At 46.1% G+C, this 24,396-nt stretch overlaps 2 protein-coding genes across 2 annotated transcripts; both read left to right on the top strand.

Annotated features, from left to right (window-relative positions):
• The first annotated feature begins 2,647 nt into the window (after positions 1-2,647).
• On the top strand, positions 2,648-6,644 carry LOC122405342. The gene is made up of 3 exons (XM_043410016.1): positions 2,648-2,904; positions 3,241-3,416; positions 6,250-6,644. Exons 1-3 carry the CDS (start codon positions 2,648-2,650, stop codon positions 6,642-6,644), a joined length of 828 nt encoding a protein of 275 aa, XP_043265951.1.
• A 4,621-nt stretch (positions 6,645-11,265) lies between these two features.
• Positions 11,266-24,186, top strand: LOC122405143. Its single transcript, XM_043409679.1, has 5 exons — positions 11,266-11,731; positions 12,546-12,822; positions 22,341-22,610; positions 22,837-22,991; positions 23,867-24,186. The coding sequence occupies exons 1-5, from the start codon at positions 11,266-11,268 to the stop codon at positions 24,184-24,186; spliced, it is 1,488 nt and encodes a 495-aa protein (XP_043265614.1).
• The last annotated feature ends 210 nt before the right edge of the window (positions 24,187-24,396 follow it).

The following is a 24,396-nucleotide window of genomic DNA, read 5'->3' as shown; positions in this document are numbered from 1 at the left end:
ACAGATTAAGAGAAATTGGTGATAGTTTCGGCTTGGCTCGTAGTGGAATGTCCAAAGTGGCCTAAAACAGCGTCGAATGTCCTCCTCGAGGAAAGAATTTAACGATACTGTATCGCAGTTAACTGTAAGCAACATTGGACCGGTCTAGGTAGCTCGAAGACGATTCTGGAACAGCGTCGACCTGCTCGAGACAACTTTTCAGCCACGTTTGGACGACTCTACGCAGATCGTTCGCATTCTTTCGACCACTAAATTTCAGCAATTCCCTATTCTCGATTACAGTAAACTTCTTCGGTGAAATATTCAATCAATACGTATGGAATACAATTGGTTAAACAGTCCAGTTGCTACAATTTGTTCAATATTTAGCACCCCTTACGTAACTATTGTTTCAACATTGAGTAACCAACGAGTACAATTTGTCCAATACTCGGTAAACCCACGTTATGATTTGTTAAACACTTATTGGCCTTTACAATTGGTTCAACGTTCAATAAATCTCGTGGACGTTCTTCGATTTTTCTGCTCTTGGAGAAAACGAGCAATGGACGACGGAGAAAAGTCTTTCCTGGTCACGATCCACGTGTTCCGTTGTCAACAGTACGAATTTACTGCTGAATGCACGTCGGTTGAATGCAAAAGGGTTATCGGAGTGTGCATCGCAATTGCGACCAGCATTTGGTAATACAATTACAGTACATTCCTGGAGTAATCTATTCCACGCTATGCCAGAGACGCTACGCATCGAATGACATTGAAATAATAAATTATACAGGTGCATTTTAAACGTCTCTTTACTTATTCAAGTAAATAAGCTCCGAATTTATTTTTTAACACAAGTAGAAGTTTCGTCAATAGCAGTCGGCGTGTCAAATTACTTTCAACCACGTAAGTGGCCAGATTTTACTTGCAGTTGGATTAAAAAGCGTAACGTTTTCTTATTTCACCTTTTAAATATTTAATGCCAGTTACAAAAATATATTAAAACATTTCTGCTCTAAAATTTACAACGTATGAATTCTCCAGTTTTCATTACAAGCCTCAAACGGGGTCGCTCTTAAATTCTGTAAAAGTAATAGATTTAAAATTCAAATTGAAGTGTAACAATGAATAAATATTAAAGATAAAGATAAACCTGTGCCGTGGGAACCGCCACGTGAAATGTTAAGAGATTTATTGTAACTATGCAAGCAGTTATATGAACGTAGAATCACAACGTAACGTCGATTTAGCATAAGTATCTAGTTTCTATTATTTCTTGTAGTAGCATTATGCATAGAGCAGAATTTAGAAGATTTAGGATTTCTAGAAATAGCAAGAATAAGGGAAACTAAATGTATACCTCTATCCATTTGTTTTATTTTCTATTTTTTTAGTCCATGCAAAATTTGTTTGTTAAGTACAAAATTAATGAAATGAAGACACGTAGATATGGAATTATGGAATTAATTAAAATCTTCTATTCGTTGTTAAATAACAATTGCTCTACTCTGTAGATAATCAAACCAAAGTAAATAGAAAAAGTAAAAGGACTTACTTCCTCAGTGCACAATTGATTTGGTTAAAACTGTTTTAAATTTAATCAAATCAAATACGAATCAGAAAAAAATACCCCCTCCTGCAAAAAAAACCCATTTATAATTCTTTACACGCGTCGAAAAAAACGGGTTACGTTTCTCGCCATATAAGGAGTTTATTTTACCCGCGAAACACGGATACGGGCCGGTACCCCTCGGGGCCCAATTTGCCCGAGTCTCGATCGACGGTGCACACGGGTCGCTTCCCGGCGTCGATTTAGCCTAATTTTTCGACGCATTAGTACGGGGCAACGTTATAGACGTTACCGGCGTAATAGGCAGGCGGAGAATCGCGACGAGACACGTGAAGTCGTGCGAGAAATCACAAGGGGAGCCGACGGTTTCACCCTACCCCGACTCCCGTGGATTTCCCTCATTGAATCTCATTCGCGGGGCCCGACGTTGGGCAGGGGAGGGGGCGCTCCCTTCTACTACGGGGACCTTAATGGAGCCCGAAGTAGGTCTGCTGCAGGCGGCAAGAAGAAGGAAATGAGGCGCCCGGCGCAGGCAGCCTGGGACGGGAACGAGGAAGAAAATGCAAGTGGGTCCCTCTCGTATTTCCCTGCTGGGTCCCCCCCGTGACCGCTGTCCCCGTCGTCGCTTAGAGCGATTCTTTTTTGCCCTGCCGAAATAACCGCGGAGGAGATGGATGCCCCGAAAGGGAGAGGAGGGCCCAGGCGAGCCCGGGCCCCCGAGGACTCGCTCGAAGAGGGGCCCTGGCGGTATCGAGCGGGGGAGGGGGATCGCGAGAGGAGCATCGGAGACGAGTCGACCAGCCGTAGAGGGGAGGCACGTGAGAGGGAGGAAGAGAGCGCGAGCACCAAGCGAACGCGAACTCTCGGTGGCCCGTGGACTCACGGGGTCTCCCCTCGTGCGATACCTCGGTATAAAAGCAATGGAACCTCTTTTGGATGTAACACACGAGGTTCGATCGACGCATCCTTGCGTCCACGTTCACCGAGCCGCAACAGAGGAAACGTAGCAGAGGGCACGCGAACGCAGATCAGTTGGATACAAAACTATAGTTTTCCTTCTTCCCCGTAAGTTCTACGATCAACCTGACAAGGATCATGGGCATGTACTCGGTGACCGTTCTGTGGCTACTTCCGGTGCTGGCGCTGGCGCTGCCCGCCAACGACAAGCCCGGAAGCGACAACGACCTGATGGCCACCATCTACAGCGACTGCCTGAAGAAGGAGTCCGCCCACTGCATGAAGTACAAGGTATTCTCGTACGTGGACAAGATCCTGGCCGACAAGGAGGATATCACGCTCACGGACGGCATCACCGTCGTCAAGACGTCCAACGCCGAGGAGGGCGCCCCAAGGTCCGTCTTCCTATCGCACTGAAATTTTTTAAAGTTTAAGGCTTTCAAGGTCTGACTCTGTACTCGAGGTCTCGAGGCTTCCGGGATGGTTGTCGCGTTCGTCTTCAGCGATTCGACGACGTTTTGCAAACGTTACAGTCTGCATCTTCGGGGCTGGAGGCTCCAGTTTGCGAAACGTCGGCGAATTGCTGAAGATGGACGCGATAATCATCTCGGAGGCTTCGACCTCGGGTGCAGAAGCTATTAGTTCGAGGATCCAACAGAATTTCCGGTTGGATTTTAATGTTTTCTCGGGTCTCGAGGCGGGGATGTTAATGCTCCGTTGCGTTTCCACAGGTCCATCGAGTCCAGCGACCTGGAGACGCTGTTGTTCGATAGAATGGGCAGGTTCCTGAGGACCCACACGGTTAAGGTCGATCTTAAGGGCACCGACATCCTCGGGGCCATCGAATCCGCTGGTCGTAGCTTCGAAGACTTCACCGACAATGCCGTCGAGAGTCGTGGCAAGAAAAGTGAGTATAAACTGTCCTACAGAAGACGCGAGATTTGTGATCAGTGAAGAATTGGTTAAGATTGTTAGGCCCGAGAAGTTCTCAGATTTTTAAATTCAATTTCTGTAACTGTAAATCCCAAGGTTAGGTTAGGATTCTAGCAAGGTAGGAGGCAGGAGAAATTAGTTTTTAGCTTCTCAATTTGGACTTCTATAGTTGGCAATTGAATCTCAATATTGGATCAAACAAACTCATTTGTAAAATTAGTGGCATTTGACAGTGGTTATTAGTGATGATGATTTGTATACATATAGAGTAAAATAATAGAGTTAATTTACTTTTCATTACGATGTTTCGATTATAAGTTCCTCTTCAGGTGTCATGGATCCTTGCATGATCATTATAGAGACACATGGAATCATTTCTTTGTTAGTAATAAAGCAATGGATTTAGAATAACATAAATTTCTCTCTGTAAGAATTTGAAATACCATGAAAGTTCCAAATAAGGCCCAGGAATGAAAGAATTTTGGGTGCTTTTTACACTGCATTTAATTCTATAATAATTTTCAAGCATTTGTTACACTTAAAGAGGATTGTACCACCTTATGATCGAAACATCGTGCAAAAAAGTTGAATTGAAATTCAAAAAATGTTATCAACTCATTCCCACAATACTCAAAGGTTATATTGTAAATTAAAATTAACAATTCGACCTTACTATATGCATAACATTTTTACACAATCAAAAACTGAAAAATATTTGTTCTGTCCAATTGTATAATAATTAAACTAGCTCAGTGATTTTGCTCAATAGACTCACAGAAGCAAAAGAAATACATTTTGCCACAATAACTTTCTCTCAGGGTGAGCTCCGTTTAGTTTCCTTTTTGGATTCAGAGTATTTGTCGCAGTTGTAGGAAGTATTAATTGAAATCAACAACAATCATTCGTGGTAGTTCAAATGTTTGTTCTTACTTAACTGAATACATTAAATATCTTCAACCTTCAAGGAAGCCATCTTAAAATCAAGTGCAGTGCAAAGAAAATATTAAAAAACACGAGAGAGACTAAAACAACTATACGGATATCAATTTGATTATTTCCACAATAAATGTGCCGCGATTCATAGAGAAATAGTATAAAACTACTTTGACAGATGCTGGTACAGTGACGCAAAAATTGTAATCTAAATCGTGGTTAAAGATAACTTCCTTGAAAGGTGAAAATAAACTAGAATAACACTATCCTCAACCATAAATAATCTATAGACGCCATCTTGTCCTACACGTAAGCGTCGAAAGAGTTTCTTCTCGTTATTCAAAAGATACCACAAAATATTCAATTCCTTCGACTATCATTTCCCCCAAAAATCCTCGAAAGCCAGCTTTGCCGCTTCTTCCTAGAGTTTCGATGAATCGTACCATAGATTCTTCCATAAACCTGATTCTCGAGATACATAATGACTCTACGGTAACGAGCTGCTCGGTATTAGTAGTTAATTAGGAGACCAGGGTGCCAGCGAACCTCTCGGTCCCCGTAATTAACGCAGCGGGGCAGATAACCGCGATTCGTTTTGTCGATGGCGAGTTCCTCTATTAAATGGCGTCGACGACGACGGGGAAGCTGGCATCGAGACGTTGACCCACTGAGGAACTGGTTCCGCTTCCCCTTGAAACACCTCGGGCGAAGAAGAGAGGGTTACACGCGAACACGGAGGGAGAAGGATGGATCTCTCCAGATCTCGCCGCGCGAGATTTTTGACATACTTTCCATCCTGCACGGGGTACATCGCCTTGACCTTCGCCTATTCCACTTCGAAAGATCTTCCTCGCTCCTCCGTGTGCGACGTCCTGAGAAAGGTCGGGTCGCGTTCCTGAGCCGAGCGTGCTTTCGAGAATCTTTCGTGGGAAACGTTCGGACATTGTTCCGCGTGGAAATGACTCTTCGAGAGCGCGATCGCTATCGGTGGGAAACCACGGCCACGGTACGTTGATCCACTGCGCGGTTGAGCGGTAAATTAGTCCGTGAACCCGTAGCTTCTGGACGTAATCCGTCAGCTGGACGCTGAGAGCCTCCATGGCTCTGGAAACTTGGAAATTACAGACATCGCGTTTCAGGGTTAAATCGAATTTTGGGCAGAACTGGTAGAAGCATCTTGGTGGAGAGATCTAGAGCCTGGGAACTGTAGATACTGGTAGAGTTCGGTAGCGAATTATAAATTGAGCTGATAAATGTACAGATGGAACAGAATCTCGTGGTTGAGGATTCTTTATTGGCTGAATCGGCGAGTTAATGTTAGGGACAGTGATACCATAGTCTCCAAATTGGAAATCCTTTGAACTCCAGTATCAGGTGAATTCCATTCCGTACCGTTAGAGGTACAGTTGGGCACGTACCACTAATTTAATATTTCGCGCAACATAGTTCCGAAACCGTGAAACGTAAACTGGTACGAATTCTCCAAATTCAAGAACGATCTTAAAATTCAGTGTCCAATTTACCATTCCTTAGCGGGACTTTCTTCTATTCTAATATTAACAGAAATCCTCTGAATTTCAATGTTGACTAAACTCCACTTGGAAGCAAGACTTCAATTAATCATGCCTAATCGAAATATTGCAAATCATTGGTATATAATTCTTCCCAAACTCCAAACCAAAGTCTTCGTTCAGCATAAGAAAGCAAAAAACACAAATCTAAGTAGATACAGCCACGCAAGTAGTAAAGGAAACAGAGTCTTAAGATTTAGGGTCTCGTTATTTTTTTACACAAAAATTTCCAACATACTTCACGAGTAGTTTATCAAGTAGAATCGTCTCCAAACCACAAGACTAACAATTGAAAATTTACAGAGAAAGCCCAGAAGATCCTCGGTCCGCTGATGATGGCCTTGGCGCTAAAGGCTGCAGCCCTGTTGCCATTGGCCCTCGGTGCGATCGCGGCTATAGCTGGCAAGGCCCTGCTCGTCGGCAAGATAGCCCTGGTGATCTCCGCCATCATAGGTCTGAAGAAGCTGCTCAGCTCGAGCGGGAAGCACGTGACCTACGAGGTGGTGTCGCATCCCCATCACAGCAGCAGCCACGTCGTAAGCCACGACGACCCCCACGGCGGGGGTGGCTACGGAGGCGGCGGCGCTGACTACGGCGGCGGTTATTCCGGCGGAAGTGGCCACGGCTGGGCCAGGAGTCTCCCCCAGGACGCCCACGATCTGGCTTATCGCGCCCATCAACCTCAGCCGCAAGCGTGAAGCCCCCCATCGTAGAAATATCTCATCCTCACTTTCTTCGTTTGCCTCTTCCCTTTCGTTTCCATTCTCTTTTACCCTCCGATCTTCTATCTCCTGCTCTCTGCTATCTATGTATATTTATTGTTCCTAGCCGTTAAGCCCTCTATCGTACCCGTTATCCGTGTCCCGGCCCTCCCCCCCAGGCAACGAACCAGTACCTCTGCGAGATACTCGTTCCATGTATAGCGTCACGCGAGCCTTGTTATTTATTCGTCGCGTCTGAGAAAACACTAGTATTTATTTCATTAAACGAACACCCCCGTGTGCTATTTGTTATTGCCTGCGTTGTTCTTTGTAATAAAGTGATGGCGAACTGGCGCGTTGGCGTCCCGTCCCAAAGAAAAAAATCTAAGCAAAACGAGTGAGTATGCGCCTCCCCCCTCAAAGCGATCGAGGTTCCCCTCGATGCCGGGTGCCATTATTCCCCACCCACCCGGCGCTATTTATTTGAAAACGAGTGAAAGTCGCCGTGTGGATAGCGCCGGTGTATCCATTGATGCTCGTGATAAGACCGAAACGAACGCGAACGGTAGAAAGTATATCGATAACTCGACTTTTTTTTCGAAAAATCGAGAAACACCCGCGAGGTGAGCCTCACCGTCGGAAGTACGCGTCGTCTCCGCATTCACGGCTATGCCCCAGGCCGTTCACGCTTCGACGAACCGCGTCGTAAAGGCACGGGCGTCCCTCCACGATGCCACTACTGACCCAGCTCCGTTCAGCGGTCGCTTAATGGCTCGTAAAAACTCGTTTCTTTCCGCGCTGCACCCTCATTACGCATAGATTACCGGTAACCTGCATACCTGGCTATAACGTGGCCAGCAACGATGTGTTTCATCGGCGACGAACCGACGCGTGACGCGTGCCCATCAACGGGCATCGCGATGCAGAAAATCACCGGCGTCCAGGACTCCCGCGACCGGAAATGGAGGACTCGAGCCGACCCAGCGGGTTTGGAAGGTCGTTGGAATTTGACACGGAACGATCGGGGCAATTATAATTTCAATTTCTCTGCTTCGAAGTCGATGGAAAGTTTCTATCTGGCATTCGCCGATCGAAAATTCTATCTAGATGGGACCAATGGTCCGCATTGGTCGACAAAATTTGGGAGATCGATGATTCCACGGAACACTCAGAGGATCGTGGAAGAGGGAAAAAGAAATCGGGCCCGGAACAGGGCCAACAGCTCTCTCCCCCCCCGAAATTTCTGTCCTGGCTCGGTGGTTTCCGACGCTTCACTGCGTTCGCGGACCCGAGCATTAAATGCCCCCCCACCCCCTCCCCCTATTAGCCAGACCTACGAGTATATCTACGTGCAACGTGTTTTCACTTGGCACGACCTAGTTACCTACACCGACGCGGTATCGGGCAGGACGAAAATGGCAAGGATGCGGCGGACTTCAGGACAGGGCGAGAAAACGTGGCTAACCGGGCCGACTGATAGCGTCTAACGGTACTAATCGCATTAACGAGTCGTCGTCAGTCTATTTTCAGCCGCCTACAATTTGTCCAGAGATCTAATCGTACGCTCGGACCTGATTGCTGAATCTATAATAATTTGTCTCGCGTCGAGCCAACGCAGCAGGATCTTTGGAGCGTTCTATTCGAGCTGAGAACTTCTATTTTCATTCATGGTTGGACATATTGTTAGTTTAGGATTGTATATTTAATTTTGTTGATTTTTCGTATCAGGATCATTTCGTCTAATTACCAAGCTATATTTTTAATGGGTATGCAACCCCAAATCGTAAAGATAGGGTAGTTTTTCCTTCCAAACATGGATTAACCCTACCAAAAAATTAACTTTGCTCCTGGTATACTGAATTTCAATAAAGTCGACGCGTGATACTTAAGCAATATTGTGATATTGTTAGTCCGTCATCCTGACGTCAGGTGTGCCTCGTACGGTTAGCCAAAGGAACATGGTGAGGATCGTTTCGTTCGAGTATGATTAGAAAGCAGCAGATTTCTGTTTCCATTCGTCAGAGACCAGTCCTTAAATCGAATCGACCATTCGAATCTAATTACAAGATATAGTCTGTTTCGTTGAAGTCAGGTTTCCTCCGGACAATCAGCCGAAGCGACAAATCAGGATCATTTCATGCGCCACGGATCTTACTTCGAACCATTTGTTTCAGTGACTCTTACAAGCAATAATAAATATAAAATTTACCTCCAACAAACAACAGTTTAAATATAAACAGATATTTTATGAAAGCACAATTGAACTACAAATTAGGTGTATTTTTTGGGACTATTTTATTTAATACAATAATAATTAAAGCAAATTAAGTAACCTATATTTCTCGGAATATAAGGAACAGCTAAATAAAATTTCAAATCGAGCAGGAATAGCAGGAATCGTGGTGAAATCATAAACGCATAGATTTCGAATTCTGTATTAATAATATAATACTGTTTCGAATAACGTTATTTCGTACGACGGCGCAACGTGGCCGACTTCACAGCGCTGGTATGCCACGGAACAGTGATTAAGACTCATCGGCCTATTCAGACCTGTTGTAGATTGCACGATACCAGTCAATCTTCCTTCAAGCCAAACGTCTCATTATCTCATATTTGCATGATCATTCCTTCTAGGCGTATTTCACACATCTCCATTCAAATCAAAACTCTCATCGGGCACATATCCCAGGTCATACCGCCTGAAACATCGCGTTGGCGCCCAAATATAGGCTACCTTAATACACGGTAGGCTCGTTCCCTTCAAATATGACAGATCCCCTCCTCAAATTGATCTCAATCCCAACATCCTTCCGCCCCAACCACCGGGACACCACAGTGCAAACTGTAATTATCTATATGTAGATCGTTTCATCTAACCATGATTAGCAAGCTCCAAACTGTGAGCAATTACAAGACCCGGTTCCTCTAAGGTCAAATTCCAAACTAAATCGTCCAGCGTGTCTTTTACATACCCCCACCTGGGGTACTCGTGAGACGCGTCCCCTCTCGCGAGATCGTGCACGGTCAACAACATCCTTTCTCCTAAACTACCGATCCCGGGTGCTCCGATCTCAGGACAAAATGGCTGGGAAAAGCGAATCGCCCCGCGGTCGGGATTCGTCCCAGGCTCGCTTTCGATTTCAGGCTTATCGTGATTCGCCGATAACGCGGGTGAAATCGGCAACAAAAGGACTCCGCGTCGCGCATCCGTGGTCGAACTGCGCGCACGTGGCCGTCAGACGGAAAACGCGGAGGCGATCATTCCGTTCTGGTTAAACCGGTCGCCGTCGAACGAGATCGAGCCGACCAGGGCGAGGTAGCGGCGAAACGATTCGCCGGAATTGACAGGTTCGGAGGCTGGTGGGATCTCGTGAAAGAGGGTGGGGGGGGGGCTGCTGTTGGCGAGCAACTCTGGCTCCTCTGGTCCCCCGTTTCCCCCCCCGCCCGGGTGGTAAGCGAGACGCGATCCTCTCTCAAGTGATCCTTGGCAAATGAAAATGCTCCCACAATGGTTCTGAACGTACGCGGCCGGGTGGGTGGGGATGAATATCGCCGGCCACGGAGGTACACCTGACCAGATATATAGAGCTAGGGCAAGGCTTCCGCTGCGGACAGTCCAGTTACAGTGCTCTCTGTACGCACGCATCTCGCGGCGTGGGCTAAAACGAGTTGTGGTGGTTTCAATTCACCCGGACGTCGGTCGCAACACCGATCTCCCGCGAGACGGACAGAGGACCATCGTTGTCTCAATTCGCGTCGTATCACGTGGCAGATACTCGTTCGGTAGGTATCGTGACCCAGAGAGTGACATATCAAAGCTCAGTCACAATTACATCCGGGTTTGGGTTAGGGTCTAGGCTAGACGAGTCGCCTAGATTGTCTTAGGGGATTGTGCAGATCGAAATTGAGTCACGTCACGATTAAATCCGGGTTTGATTAGAGTCTCTAGGCTCAAAGAATCGTCTAGTGTCTTAGGGGACCACGCAGATCAAAACTGAGTCACGTCAGGATTAAATCTGAGTTGGGTTAGGGTCTCTAGACTCGACTAGTCGTTTAGAGAATGACTTACAGAGATAGTGTATAGAGGGGAAATTAGGATCACACCGGGTAGGCGACTTAGGGGTGGCGGATGTTGGAAGATTAGATAGATACGAGTTTCGTTCGAGTTGAAATTTTTGACCTAGAAAGTGGCTGGCAATAGCAGCAAAGCGGCAAAGAAGAAATGAAGCCTATAAATTTACGTCTATTTTGTATAAATCTACAGGTTTCATTTCTTTTTGTGGCCATGCTCTTAGGGGTGGCGAAGCTTTAATCAGGGATAGATCTCACTCTAATCTGTACGTGTTAGATCAAAATTACACCTGGGTTAGTCTTGTTCGATAAGTCCCGGTGACCCAATTACTCGAAAACGGTGTGAAAACAGTCCCAAACCTGGGGACGTTGTAAGTTAGAGAGTTAATTAAGTCAGAGCCTGAGTCTGGGTCAAATTCCAGCGACTGTTGTGACCTAGAAAGCGACTGGCTGACGTCAGAGATTAAATCTGAAGCTGGTCCCCGGATCCCCGATCGCCAGGCGTTGACGCTTTGTCGTTTCCAGGCTGTCCAGTTGATACAAGATGAGACACTTTGGCCACCTTTACGCGTGCCTGGCCTTCCTGCTGGCGACGGCCTCGGCAAGGTCAGCCGAGACCAACCCGACCGCGAACTCCATCGACGATCAGAGCGCGAGGTCGAGCAGTAGCAACGTTCTGGGCGACCTGAAGCAGGTGTACCAGATCTACAAAGAGTGCTCGGACGAGGAACTGAGCCCATGCTTGAAAGTGAGGCTCCTGTCCGCGGTGGACAGGATGTACAGGAGCATCCAGTTGAACGTGGCCGACGGGGTCACCTTCGTTCGCGACGAGCAAGTCGTCACCGAGGAGGAGCCAGTCAAGTCCCTGCAGGAGATCGAGGCTAGCCTGCCCAGGGCCCTGGACGACAAGGAGGACGCCCTGAACACCATGATCTTCGATAAGGTTGTCAAGTTCTTCCAGAGCCACACGCTGAAGCTGAAGCTGCCCAACGTCGAGGAACTCCAACGCAGCCTCGTGGAAGAAGGTGAGGAAGGCTGATAATAATTATCGTTGGAATTCGATTTACCATGGGCTAGAAGGGGTCACGGTCGAAGCAGTCATCCGAAAGGAGGTTCCAGTTTCGATTTCCCGGTTCAGTAGACCGTATGGCCCACTATTTCCCTCCGTACTGGGTGGCCGCGTCGAATTCCTTCGATTTTAGGATGAACCGAGAGGAAGATTTTGTCTTTAACGAGTTTCAGCGTTGTACTTGATTCTGACAAATTTGAGATTTAAGGCTTTCGCAGCCTGAGTCTATACTCGAGGTCGAGGCTTCCTGGATGATCGCTGAAGACAGACTCGACGACCATCCAGGAAGCCTTGACCTCGAATATTACAAATTGTAATGTTGAAAGTGTGTTAGAGGGACAATATTTATTACGAGACACTTTGACTGCCACGTCACCCACATATGGGTGACAAGACTTTTCCACTATGGAACCAAAACAATTCATTCTGAAATTGAAATTGAAATAAATTCGAACAGGACGAAGTGTAGAGAGTAAAATCTCGTTTTAAAGTCTGGTAAAAAAAGATTGCACGGTTTTAGCGTGGCAGTCAACGCGTTAAACCTGAAACACTCTGTATCCTCGTGGACGAAATCTTCCTCCCAGCTGGCAAGTGACGCGTGAAACGTATCGTCAAGACCATGGTAGATAATTGGACGCTCGTAGCGGAGAATTCGGTGTAATGGCGCAAACGTAGAGTCGTTGCCCCGAATGTTCACGCCTGGGCGATCCAATTCGATTTAGCGAACTTCCGTAACCGTGTGCCCGGCGTCCCAGGTCGCAAGAAGAAGAAGAACATGGGCCTGTTGGCGATTCCCCTGTTGATCGGTGGAACCCTGGTGCCCTTGGCGTTGGGCGCCCTGGCCCTGCTGGCGGGTAAGGCGCTGATCGTGAGCAAGCTGGCGCTGGTGCTGGCGTCGATCATCGGTCTGAAGAAGCTGGTGTCTGGCAGCGGCGACCACGGCCACGAGGTCGTACAGGTCGCCGGCGGCGGTCACGGATCGAGCGGATGGGCAAGATCGAGCCACGACCTCGCTTACTCCGCCTACAAGCCGTCGTCGACCTAGGAAGAATAATGGCCACCGGAGACCGTCGACCAGTCTTTTCAATCTCATCGCACTTCGCTTTCACGAAGCTCATTTTGCTTTCCTCCTCGTTCCCTCGAACTTCGCGCTCCTCTTCAACTTCCTTTCTCCCGATCGTCTAATCCCCGTTCAACGACCATCCGATCGTATCATCATCAGTATTTATTGCTGCGCGGCAGCCATGTATATTTATAGATATGGAAATATATTAAGATCAATACTCGTACTATCGTCCAACGACTTGTTCTTGAACCGATCCCCTGAACAGCTAAAGAAATAGGCTATACATCGTCGTGAACTTAATAATTATAACCCACTTCTCTAGACGCATTCCTCCAAGATCGACTAATAACCCACAAAACGCCACGTGTCATTAACGATCTTTCGACTATCCTACTTGCTACGATCGACAGACAACCCCCAATTAAAACACGCTAACTGACCCGAGTTGCAGACCGTGCTAAGCAGTGTTAACACTGATAAGCTAACTGCAAGCTATGCGGAAACGAGTCCTGAAACTTATGGGGGCACAGAAACAATTATGGAAGATGTCGATGTTCCCCAATATTTGTACATTTCTGTCGAATGTTCTACAGTCCTCTTTTCACGACGAAACTCGCGAGAGAAACAAAGTTCCCCATCGAAAGTAACGTTTTGAACGCGCGTTAGAGTCGATATAGTTCGTAATGGCGGTGGATGCAGGCCAGGAGAGCGAGGTTCCGCGTGGTGCGCAGTAGCCACCAGAGGAGACGAAATGCGGCAGAGTTACCTACATACTGGAAACGCGCGAGCACCTTACGCACTCTGGGGGCCCGTGGGGCCCGCGTGTGTATACGAGACACGCGTCTGCCGGTGTACCCGGTAAGTAAACCAGGTCGAGTCGACCCGGCCAGCATCCGCGCCGTGCGTTTCCAAGGTGCGCCTAACACTCTCTACCGTCCCGGAGAAAAAGCGTCTTTCCTCGCCCCTGACCCCGCCGCGGCCCTCTTCGATCGATCTCCCTTCCGCCTTGCTCCGAGGTTCATCGATCCTCGGGTCAGGTGGTCCCGTTCCGGAGATGCCGGAGCTCTTGGGTCCTCCTGGACCTCCGAAAGCCGTCCCCCCATCTACCTTCGCCTCCTTTTTCATGTGAAACTGAACTCTATGTTTCGCAATACAAATTTTTATATTTCAAAATAGCAACGAAGGAAGGCAGATTTCAATTTTCACTGAATTTTGAGGAACGCCCCTCTAGATCTGACATAATGCAGGTGTCATGTGAATTATAAAATTACATTCCTTGGACGTCTTGAAGCATCGAAATTTTGCTGGAAATTTTTAAGAATTTAGAAAGAACAGAAAATTTGACTTTTCGATATTCTGTACTAAGTATTTATGGGGTATAAAGTGTGGATCACGCATCGAAAGAGATAATCTTTGGATAACGACCGAACGAGGAGCGTAGAGCATTTAGAAACGTCATTCGGGTGATTTCAATGTGTGGTAACGCTGTCTACTTTGATCTCCGAGCGTTGAAATCACCAGCGCGCGATGTGTACCGCTTAGTTAAGCTAATACCCGTATTCCAGAAAGCCAAGTTTATTTTCTACTGCCTACATATCGTAAATATATGGTAAAGTTAGATTTATTGACGGCATGGGTCAGTTGCTCCGCGTGCTGGACTTTCAAATCTGACTGGGAACAGGAACGCAGACGTTTCGGTTACACTCTGTAAAGTATCAACGCTGTAACGTTATTTTGCTCTGGTAATTATGCAAGATAATATATAAATAAAGGTACAGTTACTTGGAAATCGCGAGCAACGGCAGAAATTGTTTAACTCCGTCGTTAATGAGTCGATGTTCCGTTTATTGGCCCAAACGCGCGTTAATTAATTCAAGATGCTCGTTATTTTCGTTACATTTCAATAAAATGCAATGCTTCGTTTAAAATACGGAGTCGAACGAATAAGAACTATATTCGTTCTTAACCTTGCGATCCGTTATGGGGAATTGTTAATAATTGTGTGTATGCGGACTACCAAATTCTGATATTCGGCCGAAATTGATTGAAAGCGGGTCAGAGGCGGTCGCATGTGGGACAGGCTTAGTGGTAATTATCGTTCCGATGAAAATACGCTCCTGTCGACGTACCCCGCTTTCTTTTCGTAGTTCTGTGGGAAATTGACGCGCGTCGCGCCCGTATTATTATTATTAAACGTTTTTCTTAACGGGGAATGTGCATACAGGCTGCGCCACAACATGATAGATAGCATGAAACACAGAAATAACGAAATAAAAAAGTAAGAACATCCTCTACTAGGAGGATCACTCGTGCTCGTACTTTTTCATTTGAGAATTTCTCGAACTAACGAACTCAAAACGATCTTGTACTTGAACTTTAGCCACTTATGTAGCTCAAGAATTCGTAATCACAATTGCAAAATCCATTTCAATAGATTGGCATGAAAATTTGATTTTTATTACAGCGATATGGATCTAATTTGGTATTAATGTCAGAAAATTATTGTGATCTATTCGTCTCTGTTAATTTGCTTACTGGATCGTTGGTTCGGTCATGCTCGAGCTCGAGGATTAATTAATGCTCGCGCCAGAGTAACGTGAATAAGAAACGCTGGAGAATAAAACGGGATGGGACGAAAAAAAAGAACGAGGTATCATTCATTCATGCCGTCGGCGTATATGGAAAGTTACGTGGTTCTGTCTCTCTCCTCGTTCGGGCGCGGCGTCTTCGTTTCTCAAAGAAATAATTTAGATTCTAATTTGTATCGGACAAATAACTTTTAGTCGCTATTCGGAGTTTCTAAGGAGGAAATTTATGGATCGTAGATTTTTTAGATTATTCAGGATACGCGGTGTTAAAACATTTCAAACCTCTTTTCACTCGTGGATCCACTTTATCGTATAATCACTTCCGGTAATTTATATACCGGCTATAGTGCCTTTTTCATGTTGGATGTCATCATTCGAAAGTAAATCGCGCGTAGCGCTGGAGTCCAATATAAATAAGTGTAACATTTTACTTTCATTTAGCATTAATTATTCAGCCAATATGATTATTATAATGAGTAGGTGCATTGGTAGAATAATTTATAACTTCGTCGCGTGAATGTGCATATTCTAATTTATGTCGACACTCGTGTTATTTATAGAATATTACATATTTCTCTTCTTATTATCGCAACTTTCCTTCGATGAAATTGTTCCTGTACGATTTCCATCGAGTGTTTTATGTAATTGATCTTGACTGCTTATTACGTTTACGTATTCATTTTTTATGAATGATTACACACACTCTCAATGGAATCCATTATATTGTTTTTCAAACTGATTTCAAAGTAAGCGAATCAAATTTTTCCACCCTGCTCGAAGCAATATTTCAACGACGATCGAATATGGCTGCTGTCGAATTCTAATCGTCTAAAATTGAACGAGATGGTACCAAATCCAGAAAATTCTCTGAAACGTGGACCAAACGTTCGACCAGGTATCGAACGAGAAATCATCGATGGAGAAGAAACGGGAGGGAAGAAGAGGGAATACCGAGGAGCTCCAGGCTTCGCTTCGTGGGGGCCTTGACTTGACCTCGATCCTCCGGCGAGTTCACTCTCACCCAGTCGTCGAGAGGAAAGTGTTCCATTACCAGCCACGCTCGTACCCTCCCCGCCGTGGGATTAGTGATTTGGTCCACGAACGTAGCTCCTCGTGATTCCGTCACTGTGTCACGTGCTGCCCACGCGTTCGTGACACGGTTCGACGATCGTTCCGTCGATCCGCGAGGAATCCGTGCTCCCTGGCCACCGGGAACGAGAAAAGAATCAAAATTGGCATTCGTTAGTCGACGCTGACGCGGATAAAGTGAAAGTCCTCGGGATGTAACGCCTGCGATTCTCTTCGCGTCTTTCTTTTCCCGTTTCGCGTTCGCCAGCAGTTCGCAGACACTTTCGTTTTATCGGGCGGACGATTTTATAGAACTCGTTTGCCTAAATGGCTCCGTTTCAACGCGTTGACTGAAGATACCATCTACAGTCGATTGGATTTTAGCGCGAAAATAGGAAAAAATATTAGATAGTTTAATAGAAGAAGACTCAGTAGAGAGCAACGTAAAGATATTAACAAAATAACTGTGCTATGCTACTGAATGAAATGAATTCTGGCGAGAATTCAACGAGGTTATAAAAACACCTATGCACCTGCTATGATAGATTTTCAGTTATGCAGTTTTCGATTGTCTGAAAACAAACCTTTGGTATCCTGGACAACTTTACGAACTCTGCAATGGTTCTTTAGCGACTCAGCAGTTATATTGACTCGTAGGAGGCCAGTTCGATGTAAATTGTTAGTAAAATTGGATGAGTTGTTAGGTAGCTGGGGCCTGTTGCACAATTATCCTGGAAGCGGCGTCTAAATTAAGACCTGAAGGAGAACGACAGAGGAGGAGCGTGGAATTCGAGGTAACCTCGTGTTACCGTCTTCGACCGCGGAGAAAGTCGCGCGATCGTTCCTTCCCTGGTCGGTCACGACGATCGGAAACGACTCGGTAGCGTTCGTCCTGCCTTCTCATCTGTTTCTTTTTTCTTTCTCCGTGTTTTTCTAGGCGAGACGTCTTCGGGGTCACGTCGAGGCGCGGCTCGGCCCGCCGCGAAGAGGTCTGGCGCGGACCCAACTCGTCCGCGCACTACTCTTCCCCATGGACATTCCATGAAAAACCGTTAAACGTTACACGCCACGCGCTCGAGCACATATTAATCTCGATAAATTACTAATATTCATAGCCCTTCGTTCCTAGAATTCTATAGGATCGTCGTCACGTAGATTTCCTTCTTTTTAAATCCAATATTTACGTGTACGTCTTCAGATTTCTCCGAGAGAAACTAAAAATCAGTGCAACTTTGTAGCACGATATTATAATTTTATTTTGCATAAGGCGTTAGGAATGTAAAATTTCGCGAAAGCAAGTTCGATCGAATAGCTAATCGCGGTGTTACGTAAGGTATATCGAGCGTTCCACTTTTCTTGGGGCCCGGGCGTATTAGACTGGCGAAATTTAGCACATCTGTCACATTAATTTCAAAGACGAAGTACGGGGGACGACCTCGACCGGTGGCATTCGATTCGAATGAATGGGCCGAAGAAATGGAAACGAGATGGGGGAGAGAAGGGATCGGGATCGAGAATGGCGCGCGCCCGTGGTCTTAGCTTTGAAATTACAGTTAGCGAGAATAGTCCTAGAATCGTTTCCAACGATCGATCGACTGGCACTCGTTATAGACGAAAATATTTTACCAATAAAAACTAAACTATCCACATTACTCCTTCAATGAAAATTGAAATGAAATACTTCACAATGGAAACATACGAATTTAAACATATTTAAGAATACTATATTGTGCAATATTCCGAACTATTGAGTAAAAAGGAAAACATGAATAGATTACAGCTTGGAATTAAAATTTTAAAATTCGATTGGAATAAATTGTCGCGTCTTACGGGATATCTATTATTTGAATAAAGTTTTGCTTATCTCCGGTATTCGATTAGGCGAGTTTTGAAACGGCCGGGAGGAATTTCGAGTCAGAGGTGCCAGAAAAGCACCGACGGTGCCCTATTCACACATGCCAGATCACGCGTACGTGAGCTCGTGGAGTTACGGAAAGTCGACAAAGGCAAACTGACGCATGCCCTCTTTCTCGATTCTCCGAAGCTGCCCGAAGTAATTTCGGATCGCCTCATGGGAGTCGACAGAAGAAGGCTCACATTTGCCTTCTCGCTCTTGGACAACTGAAAATCGACCTCACGTCGACGGCATACGATTCCAAGTCTCGACTCGCCCAGGTATTTTTTACTTTCCTCTTGGCCTCGCTGGCCTCTGCCGACCACCGCTTATATTTCTGACAAGGTATAACGATTACTACTGACTTCTGCCAACCTTCGCTGCACTCTGCTGACCGCTGCTGACCTTTTCTGGCATTTCTGACAACGTATAACGATTACGACTGGCTACTGCTAGCCTCTCCTAGCCTCTGCTGGCCTCTGCTGACCACCGCTTATATTTCTGACAACGTATAACGATTACTACTGACTTCTGCCAGCCTTCGCTGGCCTCTGCTGATCGCTGCTGACCTTTCCTGGTATTTGTGACAACGTATAACGATTACGACTGGCTACTGCTTGCCGTTGCTTGTCACTGCTTGCCACTGCTGGTCTCTGCTGTCCACGGCTAGCCTCCACTGGCCTCTGCTGACCACCCCTGATGCTTCTGACAACGTATAACTATTACTACTTGTTACTGCTGGTCTCTGCATGCCTCTGCATCCCTCTGCTGGCCTCTGTTGGCCCCTGCCGACCACTGCTGACCACTGCTGACCTTTGTTATCAACTTCTGACATGATGTATAAGTATTCAAGCCTTGTATAATGTAAATTTATGGCAATAAATGATATAATTTAACAGAATTCTATGTGTTCTCATCATTTTTACCTTTCTTTTCCTCTCCAAATCATTGCCTTAGTTTTAAGAGACCGTTTTTCCGGTTAAAATTGGATTCCCAAAGTGTCCAGCTCTCGTACTTGCTGCCAAAATCAAAAATTAACTTTAAAATTTTTTTTCAGTAACCGTCACTCTCGTACCTGTTGGCAAAATCGAGAATTCATTTTTTTCGTTAAAAAATTTTTGCTCGAAAATTTCGCCGATTTCCCAAAAAGCCCTGAAACAACTGGAAAGTCCTGAAACAGCTGGAAAGTCCTGAAACAACTGGGAAGTCCTGAAACTCCTTGGAATTTTGGAACCAACTGGAAAGGCCTGAAACAATTGGAATGCCCCGAAACAGCTGGAAAGTCCTGAAACAATTGGAATGCCCTGAAACTGCTGGAAATCCCTGAAACAGCTGGAAAGTCCTGGAATTTCTTGGAAACGCCGGAAATTCTTGGAATCCCTGAATTTTTAGCAAATTTCTGAGTTTCAGGACTTTCGAGGTGTTTTAAGACTTCCTAGTGGGTTCAGGGAAACCAAGGAGTTTCAGGGAGTCTTATAACTAAGGTAATGATTTGGAGAGGAAAAGAAAGGTAAAAAATGATGAGTACACATAGAATTCTTTGTAATTATATCATTTATTGCCATAGATTTACATTATACAATGTTTTAATACATATATATCATGGCAGAAGTTGTTAACAAGGGTCAGCAGTGGTCAGCAGTGGTCAGCAGGGGACAGCAGAGGCTTGCAGAGACAAGCAGAGACCAGCAGGGGCAAGCAGTAACATGTAGTAATCGTCACACGTTGTCGGAAGCAACAGATGTGGTCAGCAGTGGTCAGCAGTGGCCAGCAGATGCAGGCAGAAGCCAACAGAGGCTGCGAGAGGCTGGCAGTAGCCAGCAGTAATGGTTATACGTTGCCAGATGTATCAGAAGTGATATCTGAAATGATATACATATGTACGCTCATATATAGGAATAATAAAAATGAATTAATTTTTTTTCAATAATTCAAATATGATCAGGGGGTCTTAAAACGTGTATTTCCGTAAGAAAAATGTCATAAAATGTTTTTCATTATAGTATCTTGCTTATGTTCGTCTATATACATAGGTCGGAAAATAAATAATACCTGGCCAGTCGAGACTTGGAATCGTATGCCGTCGACGTGAGGTCGAATTTCAGTTGTTCAAGTGCGAGAAGGCAAATGAGCCTTCCTCTCTCGACTCCCACGAGACGGTCCGAAAGTACTTCGGTCAGCTACGGAGAATCGAGAAAGGTGGCATGTGTCAGTTTGCCTTTGTCGACTCTCCGAAACTCCACGAGCTCACGTCCGCATGATCTGGCATAGTGTGAGTAGTGCACCCGGTGCTCAATCCGGCATCACTGTTTCGAGTATGTGTGCCGTGAAAACGTTCGAAATCCTGTTTGATAGGCGTCGGTCGAACGACGAGGAAAGTTGCGGAGGCGTGAGATCGAAGTATCTTCTGCATAACGCGAGGCATTATACGGCTTGTTGAAAGCGAAACCGCGCCAGGCATCTTTCGCTGCGACTTTCCGCTGAACTCCGCGCTCATTTCCCGGCCGGTTTCGCGATGAAACGTCGAGATCGCTTTGAATATCTTAGCACGCAAGATTCGGGAGATAGCGGGGAACGTTTCACGCCATTTTTAACTTTGTTTGACCGGAGAAACGACAGTGAAACTGCCAAAGTTTATGTACTCCGTGAATACAATTAACCTCGATTTTTTGTTCAATGAGTACACTTTGTTTTAGAATTAATTATATGCTTCGAAATTTTAAATAATCAAGCAACACAGTCGTGTAAATATTTTACTATTCAATGTCCACCGTTTTCTAAGTCGATGGTTAAAAATAATGCGTTTACTTTTTGATAGTTGGAAATTAACCGAGTATTCCGAAATATGGCACCGAAGGTTTCCCATCACCTTCCGTTTCATCCATGTTGCATCAATGTTTCATTCTTTCGTTTGCTTATATAGTTAACAACATGTCCTAAACTTCTTTCAGAAGTGAGAAAATGATACAAATCTGTGCCCCTTACGTTCAAGGACTTACTTTTCTTTAACTTGGTTGGTTCTGGCAATAATATACTTCAAATTAGCAATTATTTGCATCCAAATGCAAAGGTGTCATCTTTAACAAATGCTAGTGAGGGTTGGAAAGGTCTGAGGCCCTTATGCCCAATAATTACCAAACATTGCATTACCCAACAATTCCATTCTAAGCAAACACAGGGTTACTCATTTCAGCAACGAAGGTCTCGCACAAAGTCAGCCATTTCATGATCAAATTCCAAGGACCAAGGGCCTTATGCCCACTAATTACCAAATATTTCATCACCCACGAACGTTCTCCACCAAATTGCCCCCCGAATTAATTCGAACAACGAACTTTATATTTTATTTCATCGGGCCCAGCGAGTCTAAGCTCGCCGGTGGATCGGGCCCGCTCGTAACCGGAAACCGGTGAACCTGTAATCCGCGTTCCATCGGCGTCGTACGCGCTTTAACCCGCGCCGAATGTTCACGGCTGGAAAAGGGCGGCTACGGAGACGTCCGGCGCAGCGATTTCCCACTCCGTCCCCCCCCGGGGGCCCGTGGTCGGAGCGCGTGGACGCTGGGCCCCCAGGAGAGGAGAGAAGCGAGGACCAGCGCTAGGCCTTCCGAGGCGCGTCAACGGGAGAGACCAGCGCGACAGAGGAACACGGGGACGACTCCGGCCAGCTGAAGAGCCAATAGCTCGTACAGCTTGTAACCCGTGCGGGGTGGGGAGCCTTGGGGGGGACCATCGGGTCCGGTGGGGGCCATCAAAATTTCAAAAACGTACGCGGGCCCCTTTCGCGACGAGGATAAAAGGCAGCAATTGTGATTCTTTCGGTCAGTGTCGATACGATCGTCGCAGTTGTTCGAGTCACGAGTTGCGCAAGGCCCAAGGGACTGCGAGAGCCAAGCATCGAAAACGAGTCAGACGGTTTACGCTCGGTGGAACAGATCAGAAGAGAACACGATGGTCAAGTACGCGATACTCGTTGCGGCCCTGGTCGCGTCCGTTTTCGCCGCCCCCACGACCCAGGATCCGCCTGGTCCGCCGTCGATCCTTGAGGAGGCGATGAGCGTGTACGCCTCGTGCTCGGGCGAGGAGAGCCTGGCTGTGTGCTTGAAGCTGAAGGCGCTCCACTTCGTGGACAGGGCGGCCAGGTCGGCGGACATCGACGTCGTCGACGGGTTCAGGATCGTGCAAACCGAGGAGGCCAAGAGCAGGTAAGGTGAAAGTGATTCCGCGAGGACCGAACAGTGAAACTGGATCGCGAGACGCCCGAATCGATGGATGGAATTCGATCAGAATTTTTGGGGATCGTTGTCTCGATAATCGTACCGCATGAAAATGGATCATTCGGGGGGTTGTGAATCGTTTCGGAGTAGTTTGATGCCGGTGGGTTGTGATTCACGCTGGGATTTTACTTTCCAGCCGCGCTGACAACGCGAGGTCATTAAACGACATCGAAAGTACCCTGCCGACCGAGGTCGAGGCCAAGGAGACGGCTATCAACGACGCCATCCTCGACAGGACGGCCAAGTTCCTTTCGACTCATACCGTAGAACTGAGCCTTCCGGAAGAAGTCTCTCGATCGCTCGATGAAGGTAACGCCCATGAAAATAACTCCTCAACCCTTAAGTGGACTCTCAATCTCGACTGAATTATTTTGAAAATCGACTTTCCTTCAAAGCATTTAAAAAACAACGAACTAATGGAGGATTACATAAGTTTTCAAATAATTACATTGATACATATTAAAGGTTAAAATTTCATTACGTTGTAACTCCTCTATTTCAGTCTTATTTGCATTGAAATTGATGCAGCGTAACTGTAAAGCCTTCTCGTATTTACCCACGGTGCCGCCAGACTTGAAAGTCTAGCAATGGTCGTAAAATATGAAAGTCTACGAAAATGACTATGCGCCACATTCGGCAATTGGAAACGGAAAATGGAATTATCGTACGAGCGTGGTACACGAATCTAAAAGCCCCCTTAATCCAGACTGGAATATAATCAGAGATTATTGTACTATTTTAAACGACAATGCACGAACAGCATAATTCAGAAAATTGCACTGAATTCATACATCGAGTCAGTAGTGTTTATGGCATCCTGCGTTTTCAATAATGGGTACAATGGGTTACGTAATACTGGAAGCCCTCAATTTGCAAATTGATCTCTGAATAGAACGCCAAATGCTTCGTGCCACGGGCAATTTAGAAACAGTTGAAAATACTGTGTCACAAACCCCTACTATTCTCCATAAACGTAACGAAACTACATTAACCCTTAAGTGGACTCTCGATCTCAACCGAATTACTTTACTTAATGTTGATTCTGAAAAATGGAAGTCACCTTTCCTTTAAGATACTTAAAAAATAACGAACCAATGGAGGATTACATAAATTTTCAATAAGGGTTAAAATATAAAATTTAAAAATGCTTGGAGATTATCGAAACGACAATTGTTCCATTGCAGCTCGTGGAAAGAAGAAGAAGATCGTGAAATCCCTTCTGCCAATTCTCCTGCTGTTGAAACTGAAGGCTGCAGCGCTGATCCCCATCGCCCTCGGTGCCCTGGCCCTCCTGGCCCTGAAGGCGCTCGTGATCGGCAAGATCGCGTTGGTGGTCAGTGCCATCATCGCCCTGCAGAAGCTGTTCGCGAACAAGCACCAGAGTTACGAGGTGGTGGCCCACCCAGTCCACTCCTACGGTCACGAAGAACACCACGACCATCATGGTTGGGCGAGGTCGGCCGGTTCGGACCTCGCGTATAACGCGTACAAGCCGTCAGAATAGTCTTTAAGCCATCACTTCCACTTCTCTACCTTCAGTCGCCAAAGTGATCAGCCGCCGCGATCACCCTGAGGGCGGCGCGACTTGAGCCCGTCGATCGCGTCGATCCGACGCACGAAACCATCGACACGGACTATCGACGACTTGGACAGAGACTTGCCTTGCTGAACAGAGCCGATCGTACAGCTCGACAAGTTTAATCAGACGCCAGGG

Source organism: Colletes gigas, unplaced genomic scaffold (genome assembly GCF_013123115.1).
Source record: "Colletes gigas isolate AHSC1104 unplaced genomic scaffold, ASM1312311v1 Colletes_gigas_Sc00004, whole genome shotgun sequence".
In the NCBI taxonomy this organism is placed as follows: domain Eukaryota; kingdom Metazoa; phylum Arthropoda; class Insecta; order Hymenoptera; family Colletidae; genus Colletes; species Colletes gigas.
Note: the sequence above shows the minus strand (reverse complement) of the source record. Positions and strands in the feature narration are given on the sequence as shown.